Source organism: Oryx dammah, unplaced genomic scaffold (genome assembly GCF_014754425.2).
Source record: "Oryx dammah isolate SB20612 unplaced genomic scaffold, SCBI_Odam_1.1 HiC_scaffold_27, whole genome shotgun sequence".
NCBI lineage: Eukaryota > Metazoa > Chordata > Mammalia > Artiodactyla > Bovidae > Oryx > Oryx dammah.
Genome location: NW_024070211.1, coordinates 101,364,791 through 101,388,308, shown reverse-complemented (window position 1 = coordinate 101,388,308; position 23,518 = coordinate 101,364,791). Strand labels below are relative to the sequence as shown.

Below are 23,518 nucleotides of genomic sequence, written 5' to 3'. Positions count from 1 at the left end.
TGAAGTGAAACTAGAAGTCAAAGATGGGGCTCAAACTTAAATTACAGAACAAAAGAGAAAAAGTAGTATAGGAGCAGGGCAAAGTTCATATTTACTATGACTTTTTCAGGAGCTTCCCAGGTGGCTCAGGGGTAAAGAACCCACCTGCCAATGCAGAAGACTCAGGTTCCATCCCTGGGTAGGGCAGACACCCTGGAGAAGAAGTGGCAAACCACTCCAGGATTCTTGCCTGGAGAATTCCATGGACAAAGGAGCCTGGCAAACTATACTCTATGGAGTCACAAAGAGTCAGGCATGACTGAGCGACTGTATAAAAACAACAACAAATGACTTCGTGATCTTTCTTTTTTTTTTTTTTTTTTCTGGTATATATTTTATAAGCCCCTGAAGAATCATTTCTAATTGCTGTCTTAGCCATGAGGTGGCAGCAAAGTCAAAAAATTTTTCTTTCTTGGAGGAAAAAAACAGCATTTTAAACAATATTATTTTGAAATTAAGACTTTTTTAAAAAGCTCATAGTAGATTGGATTGTACCATTTCATTTTAAAGATTAGAACATTAAATTTTAATTTTTTATTTCAAAACAGAAAAGAATGGGTTAAGTGATCCAGTGACCTTGCAAGTACCTGAGATATTCTGAACGTGAATTAGGAATTGAATTGTGCCATGGTACAGAAAGATCTTAGGGAGAAAATATGGACTGCCAGATTGATCACCAGCAGACTGTCCAACGAACAAAGCCTCAAGCCCTGGAGTACAGCAGGAAACACATACCTTTGAAAGATTCTAGACTAAATCACAGACCTCTACCTTGTTATCCAAAGACAAACTAGTAAAATCACTTGGGACAGTTACCTGTAAGGCTGGGATTTTTGAGAAATATTGTTTGTATACTTTATAATTATCTAAAACAATTCTGTTCCTTTTTCTAATCTAACTGCAAATGCTACATTTTTTTTTGCTAGCTAAAGTTGAATTCCAATTAACCACATTAAGTTAATACAGAGCACAGAAACTTTGCGAATTGGGAAAAAAAAAAAAAAACCCCAAGCCTTAATTATAGCTTTAGTTTTTCCTTCTCTCAAAACTCTGTTAAAATGGATAAAGAAGCAAAAACAAATCCTTGAAATTTTTAGTCCCTTCTCTTGCCCCTTGTTCAGCTTTACTAGTAAAGCAACTATTAAGCAAAGTAATGGAATATGGAAGCTAGAAAAATGATACTGATGAACCTATCTGCAGGGCAAGAATAGAGGCCCAGACATAGAGACTGGGCTTGTGAATGGGTGAAGGAGAGGACGGGATGAATTGAAAGCAGCGCTGAAATAGATACACTGCCATGTGCAAAATAGATAGCTAGTGGGAAGTTGCTGTATAACACCGGAAGCTCAACCTGGTGCTGTGATGACCTAGAAAGGTGGGATGCTGGGGGAGAAGTTCAAGACGGAGCAGGTATATGTATACTTATGGCTGATTCATGCTGTTGTATGGCAGAAACTAACAACACTGTAAAGCAATTATCCTCCAATTAAAAGTAAATAAAGAAAAGAATGGATAAATACAAAGAGGAGCTAAAAGTTCCTTTGTAAACACATTACCTATATATGTGTGATCATCCTCAATCTTTTGTGCAGATATAAAAGTCTTCCAAGTCTTGGACTTGGCTGAGTCTTGTTCTCAATTCTTAGTAATATAGAAACCATTTAAAGAATTATTTAAGTGTCTTATAAGCTATAATACAGTGCCATTAGCCTGCCTAGTCACTTTAATTCAAAGCAAATTTTAAAAGTATATTTTTCTTTCTTTCAGGGGGGCAGTATGTTATTTAAAAAGGAAAAATTGTGAGCTACTATATTCTACATTTATTTTCTGGTTTATACCAACTGTACCCTTAAAACACACACACACACACACAAAGTCCTGAGATTTGGAAGAGAAAACTACTTCTAAATCCTGGTCTCTTATTTTGAGTCTCACATATGGTTTCACTTACAAAAATGAAAAAAACGCTTGTTGACAAACTCATTTCTACTAATTATTCTTCAACACGTTTTAAGCTTCAACAATTTTATAAGTTGGTAAAAATTAAGTTTGATAAAGTAAGAAATTAGAGTTGGCATTAGTGTCCTGCCCCTTATTTATGTATAAGCTAAATATGTAATTCTGGCATTGAAACAATTCTTAACCAATTGCTAGTTAATTGCCTGTGAATATTTTAAACCTTGTCTAGGAATTCCTTATAATGACAGATTTTGATATACTGCTAAAATATATATATAAACATAGAAACCTAAGTACTCTAGCTTGATATAAAACACTTGAATTAAGCATTATTCACAATAGTCAAGATATGGAAATAACCTAGATGTCTGTCAATGGATGAGTGGATTAAGAAACTGTAGTATAAACATACAATAGAATATCATTCACCCTTAAAAAGGAAGGAAACGTTGTCACTGCAGCAACATGAATGAACCTGTAAGACATGCTAATCGAAACAAGCCAGACACAGAAAGACAAATACTGTATGATTTATCTTCTGTGTGGAAGCTAAAAGTCAAACTCAGAAGCAGAGAGTAGAATGATAGTTACCAATGACTAGGGAGAGAGGAAAAATAGGGAAATATTGGTTGAAGGGAACAAAGTTTCAGTTATGCAGGATAAATAAACTATGAAGTGCTAGTGTATAACACAGTGACTATGGTTAATAATATTGCATTAAATAATTGAAATTTGCTGGGAGAGTAGATCTTAATTGTTTTCACCAAGTAAAAAGGTTCCTTATGTGAGGTGATATGTGTGTTAATTAGCTTGATTGTGGTAATCATTCACCTTGTATACATTCATCAAAATATATTTATACCTTAAATATATAATTTTTATCTGTCAATTATACCTCAATAAAGCTAGAAAACAAAATAAACCAAGACATTTACATTAAATAGTAAATCTGTGATTTGAGACTGCTTTTCAAAATAATCATTAAATGCTTATTGAACACTTACTATGCATATAGTTATTTGGGAGAATCAAAGAAAGCTAAAGTTCTTGCCATTGCTGAGTTAGCAAGGTAAAAATTAAAGTTCATGAGATATGTAACAATTCAATTAAAAATTATCAAGTGACTAATACACAGAGTAAATATTACATGACCATTTTTACAAAACTAGTTATAACAGCCATTAGCACTGTTAATAAAAGTAATAAAATGCTTTTGATGATCCTGATGGTTATGCTGAGAAAAAAATAGAATAACAAGACAAATCATTATGGCCCTCAATGACTTAAAATTGTAAGTTTTTTTCATTATGTAGAATATCCTTTGGTGATAAGTGCTATTTCTGGTCAAGATTAGCAATTATTCATTGTAAACAGTGCTTTTACCTAATGAAAAATAATATGAAAATTTCTGCCAGACTGTTAACACCTAGTGCAGAACTCAACAAAGAAAAAAAAAAAAAAACCTCAGGATTAGATTTGCTTTGTTTGATTGATTGCAAAGTATTTTTCACTGTACTCTGCTTGACCCTAAAACTTCTAATATTTAATATTAACTCATGCCTAGGTAAATCAATTGTGCTATGAGTCTCTTAGAAATGTATGATTCAGGATTTGCTACTATATGGAATAAATATTATTATTTAACATGAAATTATTCAAGACTATAAAACACAGAGTAAATTATCATATTAAATAATTTAGAGATGAGATTATTGGGTAAGTGTATTGTAGGGGACACCAAGACGAGGGACAAAAGCAAGGAACTCTTAAAATATAATATCCTTATAGTTTATAAAAGGGGAATATAAACGGAAGATGCATTGCTGAATGGATCAACCATGTCTAAATTCTGAACAACCGTAGCATTCTTTCTTGTTCAGCTCATCATTTCTTTTATTGGTCAACTTAAATGAGCTCTCTGAAAGGGAGAAGTTCGGTAATCTTTTTTCTAAAGAAAAATACAACAGAATAAATGTTAACTATAACAGAAAAAAATGAAAGTGAAGACATTTTAGAGCAAATGACTAGGGTAAGAAGAAAGGTAGTAAAATATAGGTCAAAGATAGAATTTTAAAAATTTTGATTTTGAAAAAATACTTAATGAGGAAAAGTGAGAAAAATAGGCAACAGGTCAAGTGCTCTTGTAAGAACCGTGTATAGAGTTTTATAATCATACAACAAAAAAGGTTTGTGTGTATCACTAACTGGCTCACTTACTAAAATGTGTTTCTCATGAAATGAACTAGAATTCATACAGTTTTATGCTGATGGTTATAACAGGATTTGAGCTTATACAGGTACGTAAATTGGCAGAAGCTTTGGACTGTAATGTTTGTAACTGAGAAGAATAGAAAAGAAACTAGAATGACTCAGATTTTAATACTTATTAAAGCAGAATCTTTGTATTTTTTCAATTATGAGATTTGATTGACCAGAAGTAAAAGGATGTAAATATAAATGAAAATAGGTGTGCACAAATATTACAAGAGATTAAGAAAAATAGAGACTTTCAACTATGAGGGGGGAAAAAAGATATCATTAAAAAAAAGGAAAGACAGAAATATTTTTAAAGGTATAAGATTTAACTTTGATAGATGGAAAATATGTTGTCATTCTCTTTCTTAAATGGAAGGAAGATAAGGAGAAAATGGAAGTAAGAAAACTCTTTCTGAGGGAGATGCCAGAATTTTAAGAAAAGTGACTTTGGTTTTCCCCAAAAGTTCAATATTTATACCAAAATATTAACAAACATCCCCTCCCCCTCAACATATTCTGAACAGCTGGAGCAGGATTATGGAGCGAAGTAAAAGCATTCTTTACACAGAAGGCTGACTTAGTTCTGTCATATGGTTTAATTTAGGTCAACATTGCTCTTATTTAATGTGCTTTCTGGGAAATAGATGGGGAAACAGTGTCAGACTTTATTTTTTGGGGCTCCAAAATCACTGCAGATGGTGACTGCAGCCATGAAATTAAAAGATGCTTACTCCTTGGAAGAAAAGTTATGACCAACCTAGATAGCATATTCAAAAGCAGAGACATTACTTTGCCGACTAAGGTCCGTCTAGTCAAGGCTATGGTTTTTCCTGTGGTCATGTATGGATGGGAGAGTTGGACTGTGAAGAAGGCTGAGCGCCAAAGAATTGATGCTTTTGAACTGTGGTGTTGGAGAAGACTCTTGAGGGTCCCTTGGACGGCAAGGAGATCCAACCAGTCCTTTTCTGAAGGAGATCAACCCTGGGATTTCTTTGGAAGGAATGATGCTAAAGCTGAAGCTCCAGTACTTTGGCCACCTCATGTGAAGAGTTGACTCATTGGAAAAGACTCTGATGCTGGGAGGGATTGGGGGTGGGAGGAGAAGGGGACAACCCAGGATGAGATGGCTGTATGGTATCACGGAATCGATGGACGCGAGTCTGAGTGAACTCCGGGAGTTGGTGATGGACAGGGAGGCCTGGCGTGCTGCGATTCATGGGGTAGCAAAGAGTCGGACACGACTGAGTGACTGAACTGAACTGAACTGAACTGAATGTGCTTTCAGTTAATCTAGTCACATTATGCCATATATGTGTGCTTTTAGAGTAATTTAGGACTATTAACTATTGGAAAATCTTAATAATGAAAGAAAACCCCCAGTTAACTTAGGCATATTTGAATGGATGAAATAAAACTATCAGTTTTGTAATAGTATTTATTTAAAATAATTTGCCTTAGTGGCAATAATTTTGACATTCAAAATTTCAAAAAAGACCTTATAGTAATAAGATTCAAGACATGTTTCACTTACCGAAACAGTTAGGTTCTCCCAAATTATGTCGGAGGCAGAAATATTGGACTCCCTCCATTCCTTCAATGTATTATTACTAGGATTATGTGGCTCCACACAGTTACATCTGCAAAGACAGAGCAGTATCTTTTATGAAATAAGTATCTTTTTGTGACCAGACTTAAAATAGATGTGTAAGTAGTCCTTTTTCCCCAACCACAGCCTTCCTCCATCTGAGAGATAAGTAGTTCGGTCATCCTAAATATTCCAAAACACACTATTTTCAGACATATGATAGATATATTACTAGGACATTAGAGCACTTTTAATGTTTCCTGGAATGAGGGAGAGGTCATTCCCTCTCTGTTCCAGTCAGAGGAAATTTTTTAAAGTATAGGTTAGAACACAAGGCTTTGGGGGTCTTTTAAATCAAGATGCTTTCTAAATCTTACAACAACCATTTACTCCTAAATTATAGGTCAAGTGGGAAAAAATGATAAACATCCAAATGTATTTTCATAATTTATGTATTTTTATTAATATTGTAAAAACATATATATATGTTTATATATATATTTCATATTCTAAAGATCACTTAGAGTTATGCTATGTCATTTTAAATTAAAGCTAAGTTGAAGTAAGAACCCTGTGTATCTCAGGATATACTTTTCTTTGTGATGAGTGATAGTCTTATTAAAACTCAAACAATCAATCAATATGCAAAAATTTTTTGAATAGCTACTATATATGCAAGGTAACAAAATGAATGCTGAGGGTAAGAGCAAATCAGTAAGAAAAGAAAATCAATCCTCTGTCATCCCCATACTCATTAGAAGGACTGATGCTGAAGCTGAAGCTCCAATACTTTGAGCACCTGATGCAAAGAGCCAACTCATTAGAAAAGACGCTGATACTGGTAAAGATTGAGGGCAAGAGGAGAAGAGGACAACAGAGGATGAGATGGTGTGATGGCACCACCAACTCAATGGGCATGAGTTTGGGCAGACTCTAAGAGATAGTGGAGGACAAGGAAACCAGGCCTGCTGCAGTCCACGCAAAGGGTAGGGGTTGCAAAGAGTAGGACACAACTGAGTGACTGAACAACAGCTACATACAAGGTAACATGATGAATGCTGAGGGTAAGAGCAGAAAGAATGGGAAAGATTTGGGCAATTCTTCCTACTATGTAATAAGAAACAGCTTTTGATATCACATTCTTTATAACTTTGTAAGTAAATGAGAAGACATAAGCAAAGATTATCAACAAGTTAATGGTCTTAGATGTTAACTTCAATTTACAAATGGTTTGTTTAAAAAATTCATTAAGTCTATTATTTGCCCTTCAGAGAGCGTTTTCTTCTAGAAGCATTTTATAAAAATCGTATTTGGGCTCCCAGGTTAACCCACATATACTACAAAACTTAAAAATAGGTTGGACTGCTATTTTAGTGATATTAATTGAACTGTAGAACTCAACTACTATTATTTCTATAGGAAAACATATTACAGTTTCTACTTGATAAATTCCTTTGCCTGAGCTACAGTCTCTCTTTCTACATCAGGAATTTTAGTCTGTTCTTTTTTATCACCACTCATTCATTTTTCAAAGTGTATTCAGTGTCTATTATTATAAGAAATTCTACTTGACTTGAGCAATACAGACAGGCCTGCACCTTTTCTCACTAAGGATGGTTAGAGTATTCCCACCTGGGCTCACTTGAGACTGGGGCACTAAAAAAAACAGAGGATTCCAATGAGAAAGTTGTGAATGAGGATTTTAAGGGAATGAGAGAAGGAAGTATTAGCCACTATGAGTAGCTGCAGTGGCCACTGTGGTATCAGAAGGAGGAGACATAGCAAAAGGGAAACAAAGGTCTTTGAGAGGCAGTAATGGTCATTCATTAATGCAATTTGTTCAAATCTATAGGTTCTCAAGGCCCGGATTGCTGCTGCTGCTAAGTCACATCAGTCATGTCCGATTCTGTACAACGCCATAGATGGCAGCCCACAAGGCTTCCCCATCCCTGGGATTCTCCAGGCAAGAACACTGGAGTGGGTTGCCATTTCCTTCTCCAATGCATGAAAGTGAAAAGTGAAAGTGAAGTCACTCAGTCGTGTCCGACTCTCAGTGACCCCATGGAGTGCAGCCCACCAGGCTCCTCCGTCCATGGGATTTTCCAGGCAAGAGTACTGGAGTGGGCTGCCATTGCCTCTGTTCCATACCAAAGTCCTGGATTAGTTGTACATAATCACAGAACACAGGCCTTTGTATCAGAAAGCTCTGTGCTTTACTGGTTGTGTGGCATGGGCAAGTTATTTAAGCACTCTAAACCTTGGTTTCCTCATAAAGTAAAATGAGGACTGAAATGCCTACCTAGTAGAGCTATTATGAAGAATACGTAACATGATATATACTAAATGGCATGTATATGTTTATGCATTTTGTAATTGTTGCTCCTATCATCATCATGATTATCATCATTATTTTCTGGTTCATTTTTTGGTTTTTCATAAGATGTAATAAAACTGTTAACTTTCAATTGATGTAATACAAAAAAGAACAATAGGCTTTTCTCTAACATGCTGATATTCTTTTTTGTTTCCAATTCTTTAAAGAGAATTAAATTCTGACCAGCATTAAAATAGTTTCACTACTATTACTAAGAATCTATCAAAAGAAAGAAAATTCCCATTCAATTTTGACTCTGGGTCATTATTAGATCACTAGGCAAATATAGTAAAGATAATATATGAATAGAGAGAATAATTTCATTTTAAAAATAGCTTAAATTATTAAAATTACATTAAAACCATTAAATCACTGATTATTTTCTAAAATTAAAAATCAGATTTGGCTTCTAGCTTAAAAAAGAGGACTGAATACACATGTTTATTTTGTTATGACCTAGAATTCACTAAGCTAAGGAATAATATAAAAAGAGACACGAGGAGATACATCAAAAAGAGAGATATGTAACCAAACTGAATATGAAAGTCATATGAAAACAGGATTTTTGAAAAAGCAGAACAGAAGAGCAATAATAATAGTACCTTTAAATTTAATCCCTAAACTAGGTTGTCACATGAATATATCGAGATACAAGTGACATGGCCAAGTTTACACAGCTAGAAACTCCAGAGCCAGAATTTAAACCTAGGTAGTGCTCTCTTACTCACTCATAAATATATGTATATATTTATATATAAACAGATATATGTAATTATATATAAAAATTAAATTTATACATTTATATAGGATATATATGTGTGTGTGTGTATATATATATATATATATATATTCTTCCAACTGCAGTAAAAGAGGGAGCTGTCCTGTGAGTAAAATATCAAGGAGGGTCTTGACTAAGAGAAGAGTTTAATACTCAAAAAAGAAACAGAGTAAAAAGATGGAGCCAAAAACATGAGAACTAGTTTAAAGTTTGACTATACAATAGTTGATACCAGAAATCCATCCCCAACTGCTACAGACTTACATACATACCACTCCAAGAATAGCCTCAGTCTTTTCTCTAAGCAATACCATCAACACTGTAAGGCAAAATTACTTTGGACCTAGAGGTCTCTATTGAATGAAATCATCAAATCAAATGTAACAAAGAACGAAAAAAAAAAAAGTTTATTCTTTGCAGATTCTAGTTTTTTTGTGCATGTGTCATTAATTAGAAAGCATAACTTGTAAGTAAACAAAGAAGATATAGGATGAAGGAAAGAGGGCTTCCAACCTAAGAAAGCAGTGAAAGGACTCTCAAAATGACAAATGTAGTAGAGCCCAAGAGTAAATCACAGAGGGAGTGAATCACAAGATGGATGAATGCAAAGTTCCACTCTCTTTCCCCCACAGAAACTGCAGTTTAACAATATACGTTCCAAAATACTGCAATGAGAATTCTAGAATCTAGTCAAGATGTTGCCATACCAGAATGCAAAGCTGTGAAAAGCCACATTCAAATGGATAAGAAGAGCAATTTCACTTTAATTGCCTCAGCCTCTTTTCTAAGCTGGCACAGCTCAGCAATGGTAGAGAATAACCTGGCTCACACTTTTTACCCTGGGGGTGAAGAAAAAAGTAGAGGCTGTATCTGACATTCCAGCTCTTCCGAGGGCTACTGAGGAACTGGTATCTGTCTTGTCTAATTCAGAGTACTGACAGAACCATTGTAGTCTGGATGCCTTGGTGCCACTGAGAACAAAGAAGAATGGGTAAATGGGCATTCATGGACTAGGATGGCTCAATGCAGTTAGGGGTAGAACAATCTGAGGCTTCTCCCTCTGGAAGGACAGAAAGGAGCATATGTCTGATGTTCAAGCTCTTTAGAAGAGTGCAGAAGGGACTGGTATCTGTCTCACCTAATTCAGGCTGCTGATGGGGAGTCGGCATACAGCAGACATCTGGAGGTCTCTGAGACAAAGGGACATCATAGCAGCTTGCTACTGGAAAACCAGGACTTCCTAGGTGGCGCAGTGGTGAAGAATCTGCCTGCTAATGCAGGGCCTGCAGGAGATGCAGGTTCAATGCCTGAGTCAAGAAGATCCCCTGGGACAGAAAATGGCACTCCACTACAGTGTTCTTGCCCGGGAAATTCCATGGACAGAGGGCCTGACAGACTGCAGTCCATGGGGTCATGAAGAACTAGACACAACTCAACATCAACACACATCGTAAAACCAGAGAATTGGCAGTACAACAGAGTGACCCCAGGTAGAGCAAAAAATTATGAGTCCCTGGAAAAAGAAATCAGCCAGCTCTACCTAATTGAGAAATTGCACACACAGGCTCAAAGAATTTGCATTCCCTTCCCTCTAAGAAAAGGTTACAGAGACCCCCAGAATCTCTAGTCAAGCTGATAAGAAGTCTTCTGCAGAAAGGGCCAGTCTATAAAGGCTATGAGATGTGGCTTTTATTTCAAGTGTGCCAGTCCTAAAACAAAGTTATGGGATACATGAAGAAACAGGGAAACATGGCCCATACAAAAGAATGCTGCTGCTGCTGCTGCTAAGTTGCTTCAGTTGTGTCTGACTCTGTGCGACCCCATAGACGGCAGCCCACCAGGCTCCCCCATTCCTGGGATTCTCCAGGCAAGAACACTGGAGTGGGTTGCCACTTCCTTCTCCAATGCATGAAAGTGAAAAGTGAAAGTGAAGTCGCTCAGTCATGTCCGACTCTTAGTGACCCCTTGGACTGCAGCCCACCAGGCTCCTCCATCCATGGGATTTTCCAGGCAAGAGTACTGGAGTAGGTTGCCATTGCCTTCTCTGTACAAAAGAATAAAATAAATCAAATTTATCTTAAAGAAATGGAGGCATAAAAGTTACCTGACAGAGAATTAAAATAACCATTATAATGATACCTTATGAGATCAAGATGACACATAAACAAAGTGAAAATATCAGCAAAAAATAAAATATTAGAAAGAACAAGACAGAGAATTTGGAGTGAAAGAATACAATAATTGAAGTAAAAAAATTCAGTAGGAGGATTTAACACTAGGTTCAATTAAGCTGAAGAAAGAATCAGTGAACTTGAGGACAGCTCACTTGAAATTATCCAGTCAGAAGACTAGATCAGAAAAAAGAATGAAACAGAGTGAAAAAAGTCTGAGGAACACATGGATATCATGAGCAAATCAATATATGCATCATGGGACCCTGGAAGAACAAAGAGTATAAGTGACAGAAAACTTATTTAAAGAAATAGTGCCCCGAAACTTCCCAAAACTAAGGAAGGAAATTATATCCATATTTAAGAAATCCAATGGATTCCAACCATAGTAAATCCAAACAAATCCACACTAAGACACATTATAATCAAACTGTCAAAAGAGAAATACAGAGAAAATTCTAACAGCAACAAGAGAAAAGTGAATCACCATGTGCAAGAGAAGTCCCATAATACCATCAGTGAATTTTTCAGCAGGAACTCTACAGGCCAGAAGGCAGTGGGATGATATATTCAAGGCGCTAAAAGGGAAAAACTGCCAACCAAGAACACTATCTGTGGCAAAAAAAAAAAAAAGTGGTACTTGAAAAATGAAGGAAAAAGGAAACCTTCTCATGTTTAAAAAAAAAAAACAAACGCTGAGGGAGTTTATTATCACTATAACTGCCTACAAGAAATGCTAAAGGGATTCCGTCAAGCTCAAACAAAAGGATGCTGAACAACACAAAAGCATATGAAAGTATAAAGCTTGCTGCTGCTGCTACTGCTGCTGCTGCTAAGTCACTTCAGTGGTGTCCGACTCTGTGACCACAGAGACGGCAGCCCACCAGACTCCCCCGACCCTGGGATTCTCCAGGCAAAAACACTGGAGTGGGTTGCCATTTCCTTCTCCAATGCATGAAAGTGAAAAGTGAAAGTGAAGTCGCTCAGTCGTGTCCGACTCTTAGCGACCCCATGGACTGCAGCTTACTAGGCTCCTCCATAAATATACAGACAAATACAAAATACTGTAATAATGGTACATGTATCACTTTTAATTCTGGTATAGGGGTTGAAGGACACAAGTATTTTAAAAAACTATTACTATAAAAATATGTTAATGGATGCATAATTTAGAAGGATATAATGTTTTGACATCAATAACACAGAAAGTATAAGGAAGAGGGAGTCAATGTGAAGAGTATTTGTATGCAATAAAGTTAAGTTTTATCAGCTTAAAATAGATTGTTGTAAATATACGATGCTTTATGTAAGCCCCATGGTAATCATCAAGAAAGTACCATTTTGTGTAGAACATCCACAAAAGAAAATTAAAAGGGATCAAAACATATCACTACCAAAAGAAATCAACAAAACACAAAGGAAGGAAAGAAGAGAGGAAAGGGGGTGAAGGATAAATATAAGACAGAAACAACTAACAAAATGGCAATAGTAAGTTCTTCTCTATCAACAACTACTTAAATGTAAATGGATTTTACTCCCTAATCAGAAGATATAGAGTGGTTAAATGGATTAGAAAAAATCCAACTATATGCTATCTAGAAAAGATTTTTGATTTAGGAACACACAGAGTGAAAGTTAAAGTATAGAAAAAAATTATGCAAATAGTAACTGAAAGAGAGCAGGGGCCAGGGTGGGCCATAATCATATTAGACAAAATAGACTTTAAGTCAAAAATTGTCAAAAGAGACAAAGAAGGACATGATAAATGATAAAAGAGTCAATTAATTGGGTAGATACAACAATTAAAAAGATATATGTACCTAATAGCAGAGCACCAAAATATAGGAAGGAAACACTGACAGAATTGAAGGGAAAGATAGATAATTACACAATAATATTAGGAGATTTCAATACCTCACTTTAAATAATGGATAGAATCCAGATAGAAGATGAATAAGGAACCGTGAACTTTCTGATGTTCAAGCTGGTTTTAGAAAAGGCAGAGGAACCAGAGATCAAATTGCCAACATCCTCTGGATTATGGAAAAAGCAAGAGAGTTCCAGAAAAAACAGCTATTTCTGCTTTATTGACTATGCCAAAGCCTTTGACTGTGTGGATCACAACAAACTGTGGAAAATTCTGAAAGAGATGGGAATACCAGACCATCTGACCTACCTCTTGAGAAATCTGTATGCAGGTCAGGAAGCAACCGTTAGAACTGGACATGGAACAACAGACTGGCTCCAAATAGGAAAAGGAGTACATCAAGGCTGTATATTGTCACCCTGCTTATTTAACTTCTATGCAGAGTACATCATGAGAAACGCTGGACTGGAACAAACACAAGCTGGAATCAAGATTGCCGGGAGAAATATCAATAACCTCAGATATGCAGATGACACCACCCTTATGGCAGAAAGTGAACAGGAACTAAAAAGCCTCTTGATGAAAGTGAAAGAGGAGAGTGAAAAAGTTGGCTTAAAGCTCAACATTCAGAAAACGAAGATCATGGCATCTGGTCCCATCACTTCATGGGAAATAGATGGGGAAACAGTGGAAACAGTGTCAGACTTTATTTTTCTGGGCTCCAAAATCACTGCAGATGGTGACTGCAGCCATGAAATTAAGACACCCGCTCCTTGGAAGGAAAGTTATGATCAACCTAGACAGCATATTAAAAATCAGAGACATTACTTTGCCAACAAAGGTCCATCTAATTAATTCTGGTATAGGGGTTGAAGGACAAAAGTATTTTTAAAAACTATTACTATAAAACTATGTTAATGGATACATAATTCAGAAGGATGTAATGTTTTGACATCAATAACACATCAAGGCTATGGTTTTTCCAGTAGTCATGTATGGATGTGAGAGTTGGACTGTGAAGAAGGCTGAGCGCCAAAGAATTGATGCTTTTGAACTGTGGTGTTGGAAAAGACTCTTGAGAGTCCCTTGGACTACAAGGAGATCCAACCAGTCCATTCTGAAGGAGATCAGTCCTGGGATTTCTTTGGAAGGAATGATGCTAAAGCTGAAACTCCAGTACTTTGGCTACTTCATGTGAAGAGTTGACTCATTGGAAAAGACTTTGATGCTGGGAGGGATTGGGGGCAGGAGGAGAAGGGGACGACAGAGGATGAGATGGCTTGATGGCATCACGGACTCGATGGACGTGAATCTGAGTGAACTCCGGGAGTTGATGATGGACAGGGAGGCCTGGCGTGCTGCGACTCATGGGGTCGCAAAGAGTCGGTCACGACTGAGCGACTGAACTGAACTGAAGGAAACAGGATTTGTAAAATACTATAGACCAAATGAACCGAATATCATATATAGGGCATTTCATCCAACAGCAGCAGAATATACAGTCTTTTCAAGCACACAGATACCATTCTCCGTAAGAGATCACATTTTAGGTCACAACCTAGACTTAACAAATTTGAGAAGACTGAAATCAAAGTAAGTGTACTTTCAAAGCACAGTGCAATGAAACTAGAAATCAAAAACAGAAGGAAACTAAAAAATTCAAAAATATATGGAAAGTAAGCAATGCATTCTTGAACAACCAATAAGCCAAAGAAGATATCAAAAGAGAAATTAGAAAGTATCTTAAGACAAATGAAAACAAAAAAAATACTAAAACTTATAGGATGCAGCAAAAGCAGCACAAAAAAGGGAAGTTTATAGCAATAATTGCCTATATTAAAAAGATGAAAATTTGCAAATAAACAACCTAACTTTAAAACACAAGAGACTAAAAAAATAAAAACAAATGAATCCTCAAGTTAGCAGAAGGAAGGAAATAATAATCATCAGCACAAAAATAAATGAAATAGAAAATAGAAAAACAATTGTAGAGATCAATGAAAACGCATTGTGTTTTTTTAAAAAAAATCTACAAAATTGACAAACTTTTAGCTAGTTGAAGAAAATAATTAAGAAGACTCAAAATTATTAGAGAGGAGATATTACAACTATTGCCACAAAAATTGAAAAGATTATAAGAGATTACTATGAGAAATTCCAAGCCAACAATTTGGATAGCCTGGAAGAAATGGATAAATTCCTAGAAACATGCAATCTACCAAGACTGAATTATGAAGAAACAGAAATTCTGAACAGACCTATAACTAGCAAGGAGACTGAATGGTAATCAAAAACCTCCCAACAAAGAAAAGCCCGTGACCAGATGGTTTCACTGGCGAATTCTACCATACATTTAAAGAACTGGTGCCAATCCTCAAGCTCTTCCAGAAACTGAAGAGGAGGGAACACTTCCAAACTCATTTTATAAAGCCAGAATTATCCTGATACCAAAGAAAAAGACATGAAAAGAAAACTAAAAAACAATATCCTTAATGAATATAGATGCAAAAATCTTCAACAAAATATTAGCAAACTAAATTCAACAACACATTAAAAGGATCATACACCATAACCAAGTGGGATTTATCCCTGGAACACAAGGATGGTTCAACAAACAAATATCAATCATTGTATTACACCACATTGATGGAACAAAGGATAAAATCATATGATCAACTCAATAGATGCACAGAAAAGCATCTGATAAATTCAACATCCTTTCATGATAAAAGTACTCATCAAACTAGGAGTAGAAGGACATGATCTCAACATAATAAAATCCAGTATGACAAGCCCACAACTAACATAATAAACAATGGGGAAAAACCAGAGGTTTTTTTCTCTAAGATAAAGAACAAAACAAGGATGCCCATTCCTGCCAGTTCAATTCAAAACAGTACTGAAGGTCCTAGTTAAAGTAATTCAGTTAAGGGAAAAAAAAAGCATCCAAATTGGAAAGGAAGAAGGAAAATTATCTCTACTTGCAGATTATATAATCTAATATAAAGAAAAGTCTAAAGATCACCCACACACACACACACACACACTGCAAGAATAAATGAATTCAGCAAAGCTGCAGGATCAAAATCAACGTTAAAACATTAAAAAACTCAGTAGAGTTTCTATAAACTAGCAATGAATAATCTAAAAAGGAAATTAAGAAAACAAACCCATTTACAATAGCATCAATAAGAATAAAATACTTAGAAATAAATTTAACCAAAAGTGTGAAAGACTTGTACACTTAAAACTACATAAAGAGGACACAGATACCTGAAAAGAAAGAAATGTGTTCATGAACTGCAAGATTTAACATTGTTAAAAATACCCACATTACCCAAGGGGATTTACAAATTCAGTGCAATCACTACCAAAATGTCAATGACATTTTTTATAGAAATAGAAAAATTAATTCTAAAATTCATATAAAACCATGAAAGATTCTGAACAGTCAAAACAATCTTGAGCAAAAAGAACAAAGTTGGAAGTCTCACACTTCCTAATTTCAAAATATATAGCAAAGCTAGAGTAATTAAAAAAACAAAACACCACAGTATGGTACTGGAACAAAGACAGGTACATAGACCAATAGAACAGAACAGAGAGCCCAGAAATAAACCCTCACCTATGCAGTCAAAGATCTTCGACAAGAAAGGCAAAACTACACAATGTGGAAATGTTGAAGTCTCTTCAACAAATAATGCTGGGAAAACTGGATATCCACAAGCAAAAGAATAAAACTGGACCTTTTATCATACACAGAAATCAATTCAAAATGAATAAAAGACTTAAACATTAGACCTGAAACTAAAAAATTTCTAGAAGAAAACAGGGGAGAATGCTTTATTACATTGGCCTTAACAATGATTTCTTGGATATGACACCAAATTACAGGTAATATAAGCAAAAAAATAGACAATTGGACTACATTAAACTAAAAAACTTTTACATAGCCAGGAAACAATAAGCAGAGTGAGAAAGCAACCTATGGAATGGGAGGAAATACCTGCAAACTATATCTGGTAAGATATTAATATCCAAAATGTATAAGGAGTAACTACAACTCAACAGCCATAAAACATATGCTTAATGGTGCAGCCATTATGAAAAACACCTTATAGTTTCCTCCAAAAAATAAAAAGAGAGTTACAGGATCCAGAAATCTCATTTTTGGATCCAAAGAGACTCGGATCTTGAAGACATAGTATATTCCCATATTCACTGCAGCATTGTTCAAAATAGCCAAGAAGTGGAAACAATCTAAATATCCATCAACAAATGAACTTTATTTAAAATGTAATTATATATACAATAGAATATTATTCAGCCATTTTAAAAAAAAAAGGAAATTCTCTCATATGCAGCAACATGGATGAACATTGAGGATATTGTGCAAAGTGAAATAGCCAGCCACAGAAGGGCAAATACTACATAATTCCACTTACATTAGGTGTTTAAAGTAGTAAAATTTATAGAAAGTAGAATTGTGTTTTCCAAAGATTGGAAGAGAAAAATAAGGAGTTGCTTCAAAGGGTACAGAACTTTAGTTATGCACCATGAAAAAGTTCTAGAGATCTGCTGTGCAACATCTGTTGTACTATATACTTATACTTTTAACAAGCAATTCACAGGGTAGAATTATTGAATTCTTGGGAAAGCTTCAGGACGTTCAAGCATGGAAGGCTGGAGAAAGGGCAGTTAGCAATACAAGGTGGGGTGTGGGAGGAAGCTTTACAAGAAAAACATGTTCCAAGGAGGAAGAAAACTGAAGTATATATAATGATTTTGAGCAGCTCATGAAATATTCAAAGGAAAATTCATTTTATCATGATGTTATGAACATTGTTGGGTTTTTATTCTTCACTATACATATCTTCAGTTATTCTCTTAGGACTTGCTGAAGCGGTTACCACATACATTCAGTTATTAGGCTCCATTAACTGCCGGGTGATTACTCTATTGTTTGTTGTTGTTTTTTTTAATCAAGATTTTTAAAAAATTAATTTATTTATTTTAATTGGAGGCTAAGAAACCTAGGGCATAAAACACTCTGGTTTCGTGATGCAATTAAACTCTACCTTCTTTGTAACTGAGGTTATTTGAGTTTTTTCTGACCCCAAGAGGACTTTCCTTAGCTGTCTCTTTCCCTGGTTCTCTCTGGTATAGTAACTGCCCTGTTGTTTAGTCTGTTTCTCATAAAGCTACCTACCTTCTCTTAATTGCTTCTTAACAAAACTTCCAACATTTTTAAAATTTATTAAAAATTTTATTTTATATGAGAGTAGAGCTGATTTACAGTGTTGCATTAGTTTTAGCTGTACAGCAAAGTGATTCACTTATACATTTACATATACCCATTCCCTTTCAGATTCTTTTCCCATATGGGTTATTATAGAATACTGTACTGAGGACAGTTCGCTATGTTATACAGTAGGTTTTTGTTGATTATGTTATACACAGTAGTCTGTATGAGTTGATTCCAAACCCCTAATTTATCTCTCTCAACTTTCCTCATTGGTATCGCTAAGTTTGTTTTCAAAGTCTGTGAGCCAGTTTCTGCTTTGGAAATGTTGATTTTTTTTTTTTTTTTTTAGATTCCACATAAAAGTAGTTTTTGCCCTTAAAACAACTTTGATTATTGCTTCCCAAAATGATTTTTTTACCAGTACAGTTGTTTCACCAGTGTGAGGGTCCTTAGAGTTCCTTATGATACCATTCTGAAAGAACATTTTCTGAATGCCAAAGGAGTCACAGTACTAGAGCCATAGACAAGAAAATGTAACCTAGGCACACTGCTTGACTAGAGTGAGAAATACTCATATCAATATAACTATGTAAAGGTTCTAACTGTTGCTTCCTGACCTGCATACAGATTTCTCAAGAGGCAGGTCAGACGGTCTGGTATTCCCATCTCTTTCAGAATTTTCCACAGTTTATTGTGATCCACACAGTCAAAGGCTTTGGCATAGTCAACAAAGCAGAAATAGATGTTTTTCTGGAACTCTCTGGCTTTTTCCATAATCCAGCGGATGTTGGCAATTTGATCTCTGGTTCCTCTGCCTTTTCTAAAACCAGCTTGAATGTCAGGGAGTTCATGGTTCACGTATTGCTGAAGCCTGGCTTGGAGAATTTTGAGCATTACTTTACTAGTGTGTGAGATGAGTGCAATTGTGCGGTAGTTTGAGCATTCTTTGGCATTGCCTTTCTTTGAGATTGGAATGAAAACTGACCTTTTTCAGTCCTGTGGCCACTGCTGAGCTTTCCAAATTTGCTGGCATACTGAGTGCAGCACTTTCACAGCATCATCTTTCAGGATTTGAAACAGTTCAATTGGAATTTCATCACCTCCACTAGCTTTGTTCGTAGTGATGCTTTCTAAGGCCCACTTGACTTCACATTCCAAGATGTCTGGTTCTAGATTAGTGATCACATCATCATGACTATCTGGGTCGTGAAGATCTTTTTTGTACAGTTCTTCCGTGTATTCTTGCCACCTCTTCTTAATATCTTCTGCTTCTGTTAGGTCCATACCATTTCTGTCCTTTATCGAGCCCATCTTTGCATGTTATGTTCCCTTGGTATCTCTCATTTTCTTGAAGAGATCTCTAGTCTTTCCCAATCTGTTCTTTTCCTCTATTTCTTTGCACTGATCACTGAGGAAGGCTTTCTTATCTCTCCTTGCTATTCTTTGGAAATCTGCATTCAGATGCTTATATCTTTCCTTTTCTCCGTTGCTTTTCACCTCTCTTCTCTTCACAGCTATTTGTAAGGCCTCCCCAGACAGCCATTTTGCTTTTTTTGCATTTCTTTTCCATGGGGATGGTCTTGATCCCTGTCTCCTGTACAATGTCATGAACCTCTGTCCATAGTTCATCAGGCACTCTATCTATCAGATCTAGGCCCTTAAATCTATTTCTCACTTCCACTGTATAATCATAAGGGATTTGATTTAGGTCATACCTGAATGGTCTAGCGGTTTCCCCTACTTTCTTCAATTTAAGTCCGAATTTGGTAATAAGGAGTTCATGATCTGAGCCACAGTCATCTCCTGGTCTTGTTTTTGTTGACTGTATAGAACTTCTCCATCTTTGGCTGCATAGAATATAATCAATCTGATTTCGGTGTTGACCATCTGGTGATGTCCATGTGTAGTCTTCTCCTGTGTTGTTGGAAGAGGGTGTTTGCTATGACCAGTGCATTTTCTTGGCAAAACTCTATTAGTCTTTGCCCTGCTTCATTCAGACCACCTGACCTGCCTCTTGAGAAATCTGTATACAGGTCAGGAAGCAACAGTTAGAACTAGACATGGAACGACAGACTGGTTCCAGACAGGAAAAGGAGTACATCAAGGCTGTATATTGTCACCCTGCTTATTTAACTTCTATGCAGAGTACATCATGAGAAACGCTGGACTGGAACAAACACAAGCTGGAATCAAGATTGCCAGGAGAAATATCAATAACCTCAGATATGCAGATGACACCACCATTATGGCAGAAAGTGAAGAGGAGCTAAAAAGCCTCTTGATGAAAGTGAAAGAGGGAGCAAAAAAGTTGGCTTAAAGCTCAACATTCAGAAAACGAAGATCATGGCATCCGGTCCCATCACTTCATGGGAAATAGATGGGGAAACAGTGGAAACAGTGTCAGACTTTATTTTTTTGGGCTCCAGAATCACTGCAGATGATGAGTGCAGCCATGAAATTAAAAGACGCTTACTCCTTGGAAGAAAAGCTATGACCAACCTAGATAGCATATTCAAAAGCAGAGACATTACTTTGCCGACTAAGGTCTGTCTAGTCAAGGCAATGGTTTTCCCTGTGGTCATGTATGGATGTGAGTTGGACTATGAAGAAGGCTGAGTGCCGAAGAATTGATGCGTTTGAACTGTGGTGTTGGAGAAGACTCTTGAGAGTCCTTTGGACTGCAAGGAGATCCAACCAGTCCATTCTGAAGGAGATCAGCCCTGGGATTTCTTTGGAAGGAATGATGCTATAGCTGAAGCTCCAGTACTTTGGCCACCTCATGAGAAGAGTTGACTCACTGGAAAAAACTCTGATGCTGGGAGGGATTGGGGACAGGAGGAGAAGGGGACGACCGAGGATGAGATGGCTGGATGTTATCACGGACTCGATGGACATGAGTCTGAGTGAACTCCGGGAGATGGTGATGAACAGGGAGGCCTGGCGTGCTGCGATTCATGGGGTCGCAAAGAGCCGGACACGACTGAGTGACTGAACTGAACTGAACTGATGTAAAGGTTTTTTAAAATGTGGGTTTAAAAAAACATTTTAGAACTGATCTTTACACAAATTTAGTGCAGTTTAGTTGCTCAGTCGTCTCCAACTCTTTGTGACCCCATGGACTGCAGCATGCCAGGCTTCCCTGTCCATCACCAACTCCCAAAGCTCTTCAAAATCATGTCCATTGAGTCGGTGATGCCATCCAACCATCTCATCCTCTGTCGTCCCCTTCTGCTCCTGCCTTCAATCTTTCCCAGCATCAGGGTCTTTTACAAGGAGTCAGCTCTTTGATCACGTGGCCAAAGTACTGGAGCTTCAACTTCAGCATAGGCCTTCCAATGAATATTCAGGACTGATTTTCTTTAGGATGGACTGGTTGGATCTCCTTGCTGTTCAAGGGACTCTCAAGAGCCTTCTCCAACACCAAGTTCAAAAGCATCAATTCTTTAGTGCTCAGCTTTCTTTATGGTCCAACTCTCACATTCATACATGACTACTGGAATAACCATAGCTTTGACAAGTCGGACCTTTGTTGGTAAAGTAATGTCTCTGCTTTTTAATATGCTATATAAGTTCATCATAGCTTTTTTTCCAAGGAACAAGAGTCTTTTAATTTCATGGCTGCAGTCACCATCTGCAGTGATTTTGGAGCTCAAAGAAATACAGTCTCTCATTGTTTCCATTGTTTCCCCATCTATTTGCCATGAAGTGATGGGACTCAATGCCATGATCTTCGTTTTTTGAATGCTGAGTTTTAAGCCAGCTTTTTCACTCTCCTCTTTCACTTTCATCAAGAGGTTCTTCAGTTCCTTTGCTTTCTGCCATAAGGGTGGTGTCAACTTCATATCTGAGATTATCGATATTTCTCCAGGCAGTCTTGATTCCAGTTTGTGCTTCATCCAGCCTGGCATTTCTCATGATGTACTCTGCATATAAGTTAAATAAGCAGGATGACAATATACAGCCTTGACATACTTCTCTTGCAATTTGGAACCAGTCCGTTGTTCCATGTCCAGTTCTGATTGGTGCTTCATGACCTGCATACAGATTTCTCAGGAGGCAGGTAAGATGGTCTGGTACTCCCATCTCTTCATGAATTTTCCACAGTTTGTTTTGATCCATACAGTCAAAGCCTTTGGCATAGTCAATAAAGCAGAATAGATGTTTTTCTGGAACAATCTTGCTTTTTCAATGATCCAATGGATGTTGGCAATTTGATCTCTAGTTCCTCTGCCTTTTCTAAATCCAGCTTGAACATCTGGAAGTTCTCGGTTCAGTTACTGTTGAAGCCTCACTTGAAGAATTTTGACCTTTTATTTGCTAGCATGTGAGATTAGGCAAATTACTTAACACTTAACTTTGGTTACAGAATAAAAGACCACCACCATAGAATAAGAGGTAGGGAGATAGGAGGAGGAACAGAGAATTGCAAGGAAAGATAGATTTATTTATCTCTTCTTACAAGTGTAAAAAATTAATAAACAGCAACCTCAATTCAATAGCCTTGGGAGACCAGATAGGGGAGCTTCACATCCTGAGATAACAGCAGACCCCAGTAATAAGAAGAAACATTTCCTCTTCTTCTCTGGCAACAGCTCATCCAATTCAGCCAGTGAAATGCCACGGACTGTTTGGTCACTATGGCCATCCTAACTTCATTTCCCCCTTTAGAAGAGTTCTCCTTTTCATTCTTGCAGGGAGCCTACATGTTGCTATGGTTGCAGATCCCAAATTGAAATTCTTTGCAGGTCCTGAATAAATTCTTTTTTTTTTTTTTTTAATTTTGCTAGAGAAATAACTGGTAGTCTATTTGTTGTAGGTCAACAATTTAATGGCCCTTAAAGAGGATCCCCAGAAAGCCCCCAAGAGCTCTGAAGCTGGTGAGCCAACAGGTGTGGTACCAACATTGAGCCTATTGCTTCTCACTGCTTTTCTCACCAACCCTGGAGTTTGAGAGTGGGTCTTTCTCCTGGATCTGAGCTTCCATCTACTTTGCATTTTGAAGCTCTCCAGGTTTTACTCAGTATCTATTTTAAGGTTTCTTCCTTTCTGGTTAAGGTCTTGTTCTGTATGTGAGTATTCATTTGGCACTTTGGTCTGATTTTTGAAATCAGACTGTTCCAGCTGGAACTGGCTAGCTTTCGGCCCATTCCTTTTGGAACATGGGATGTTTCACTGGAGTTGTGCCGATTCAGCCTTTGGCCCCATTCCATTTTGAATAGGGGCTGTTAGATTGGAACTGTGCGG

The 23,518-nt window shown here is 36.7% G+C and overlaps 1 protein-coding gene across 5 annotated transcripts in view; it reads right to left on the bottom strand.

Moving 5' to 3' along the window:
• Positions 1 to 23,518, bottom strand: part of SLC4A10 (solute carrier family 4 member 10) — a 347,705-nt gene that overhangs the window by 43,090 nt on the left and 281,097 nt on the right. For all 5 annotated transcript variants that reach the window (XM_040229231.1, XM_040229232.1, XM_040229230.1 and 2 more), the window contains one exon: positions 5,786 to 5,891. In XM_040229231.1, coding sequence (XP_040085165.1) covers positions 5,786 to 5,891 — 106 coding nt within the window. The remainder of the gene's footprint in view (positions 1 to 5,785; positions 5,892 to 23,518) is intronic.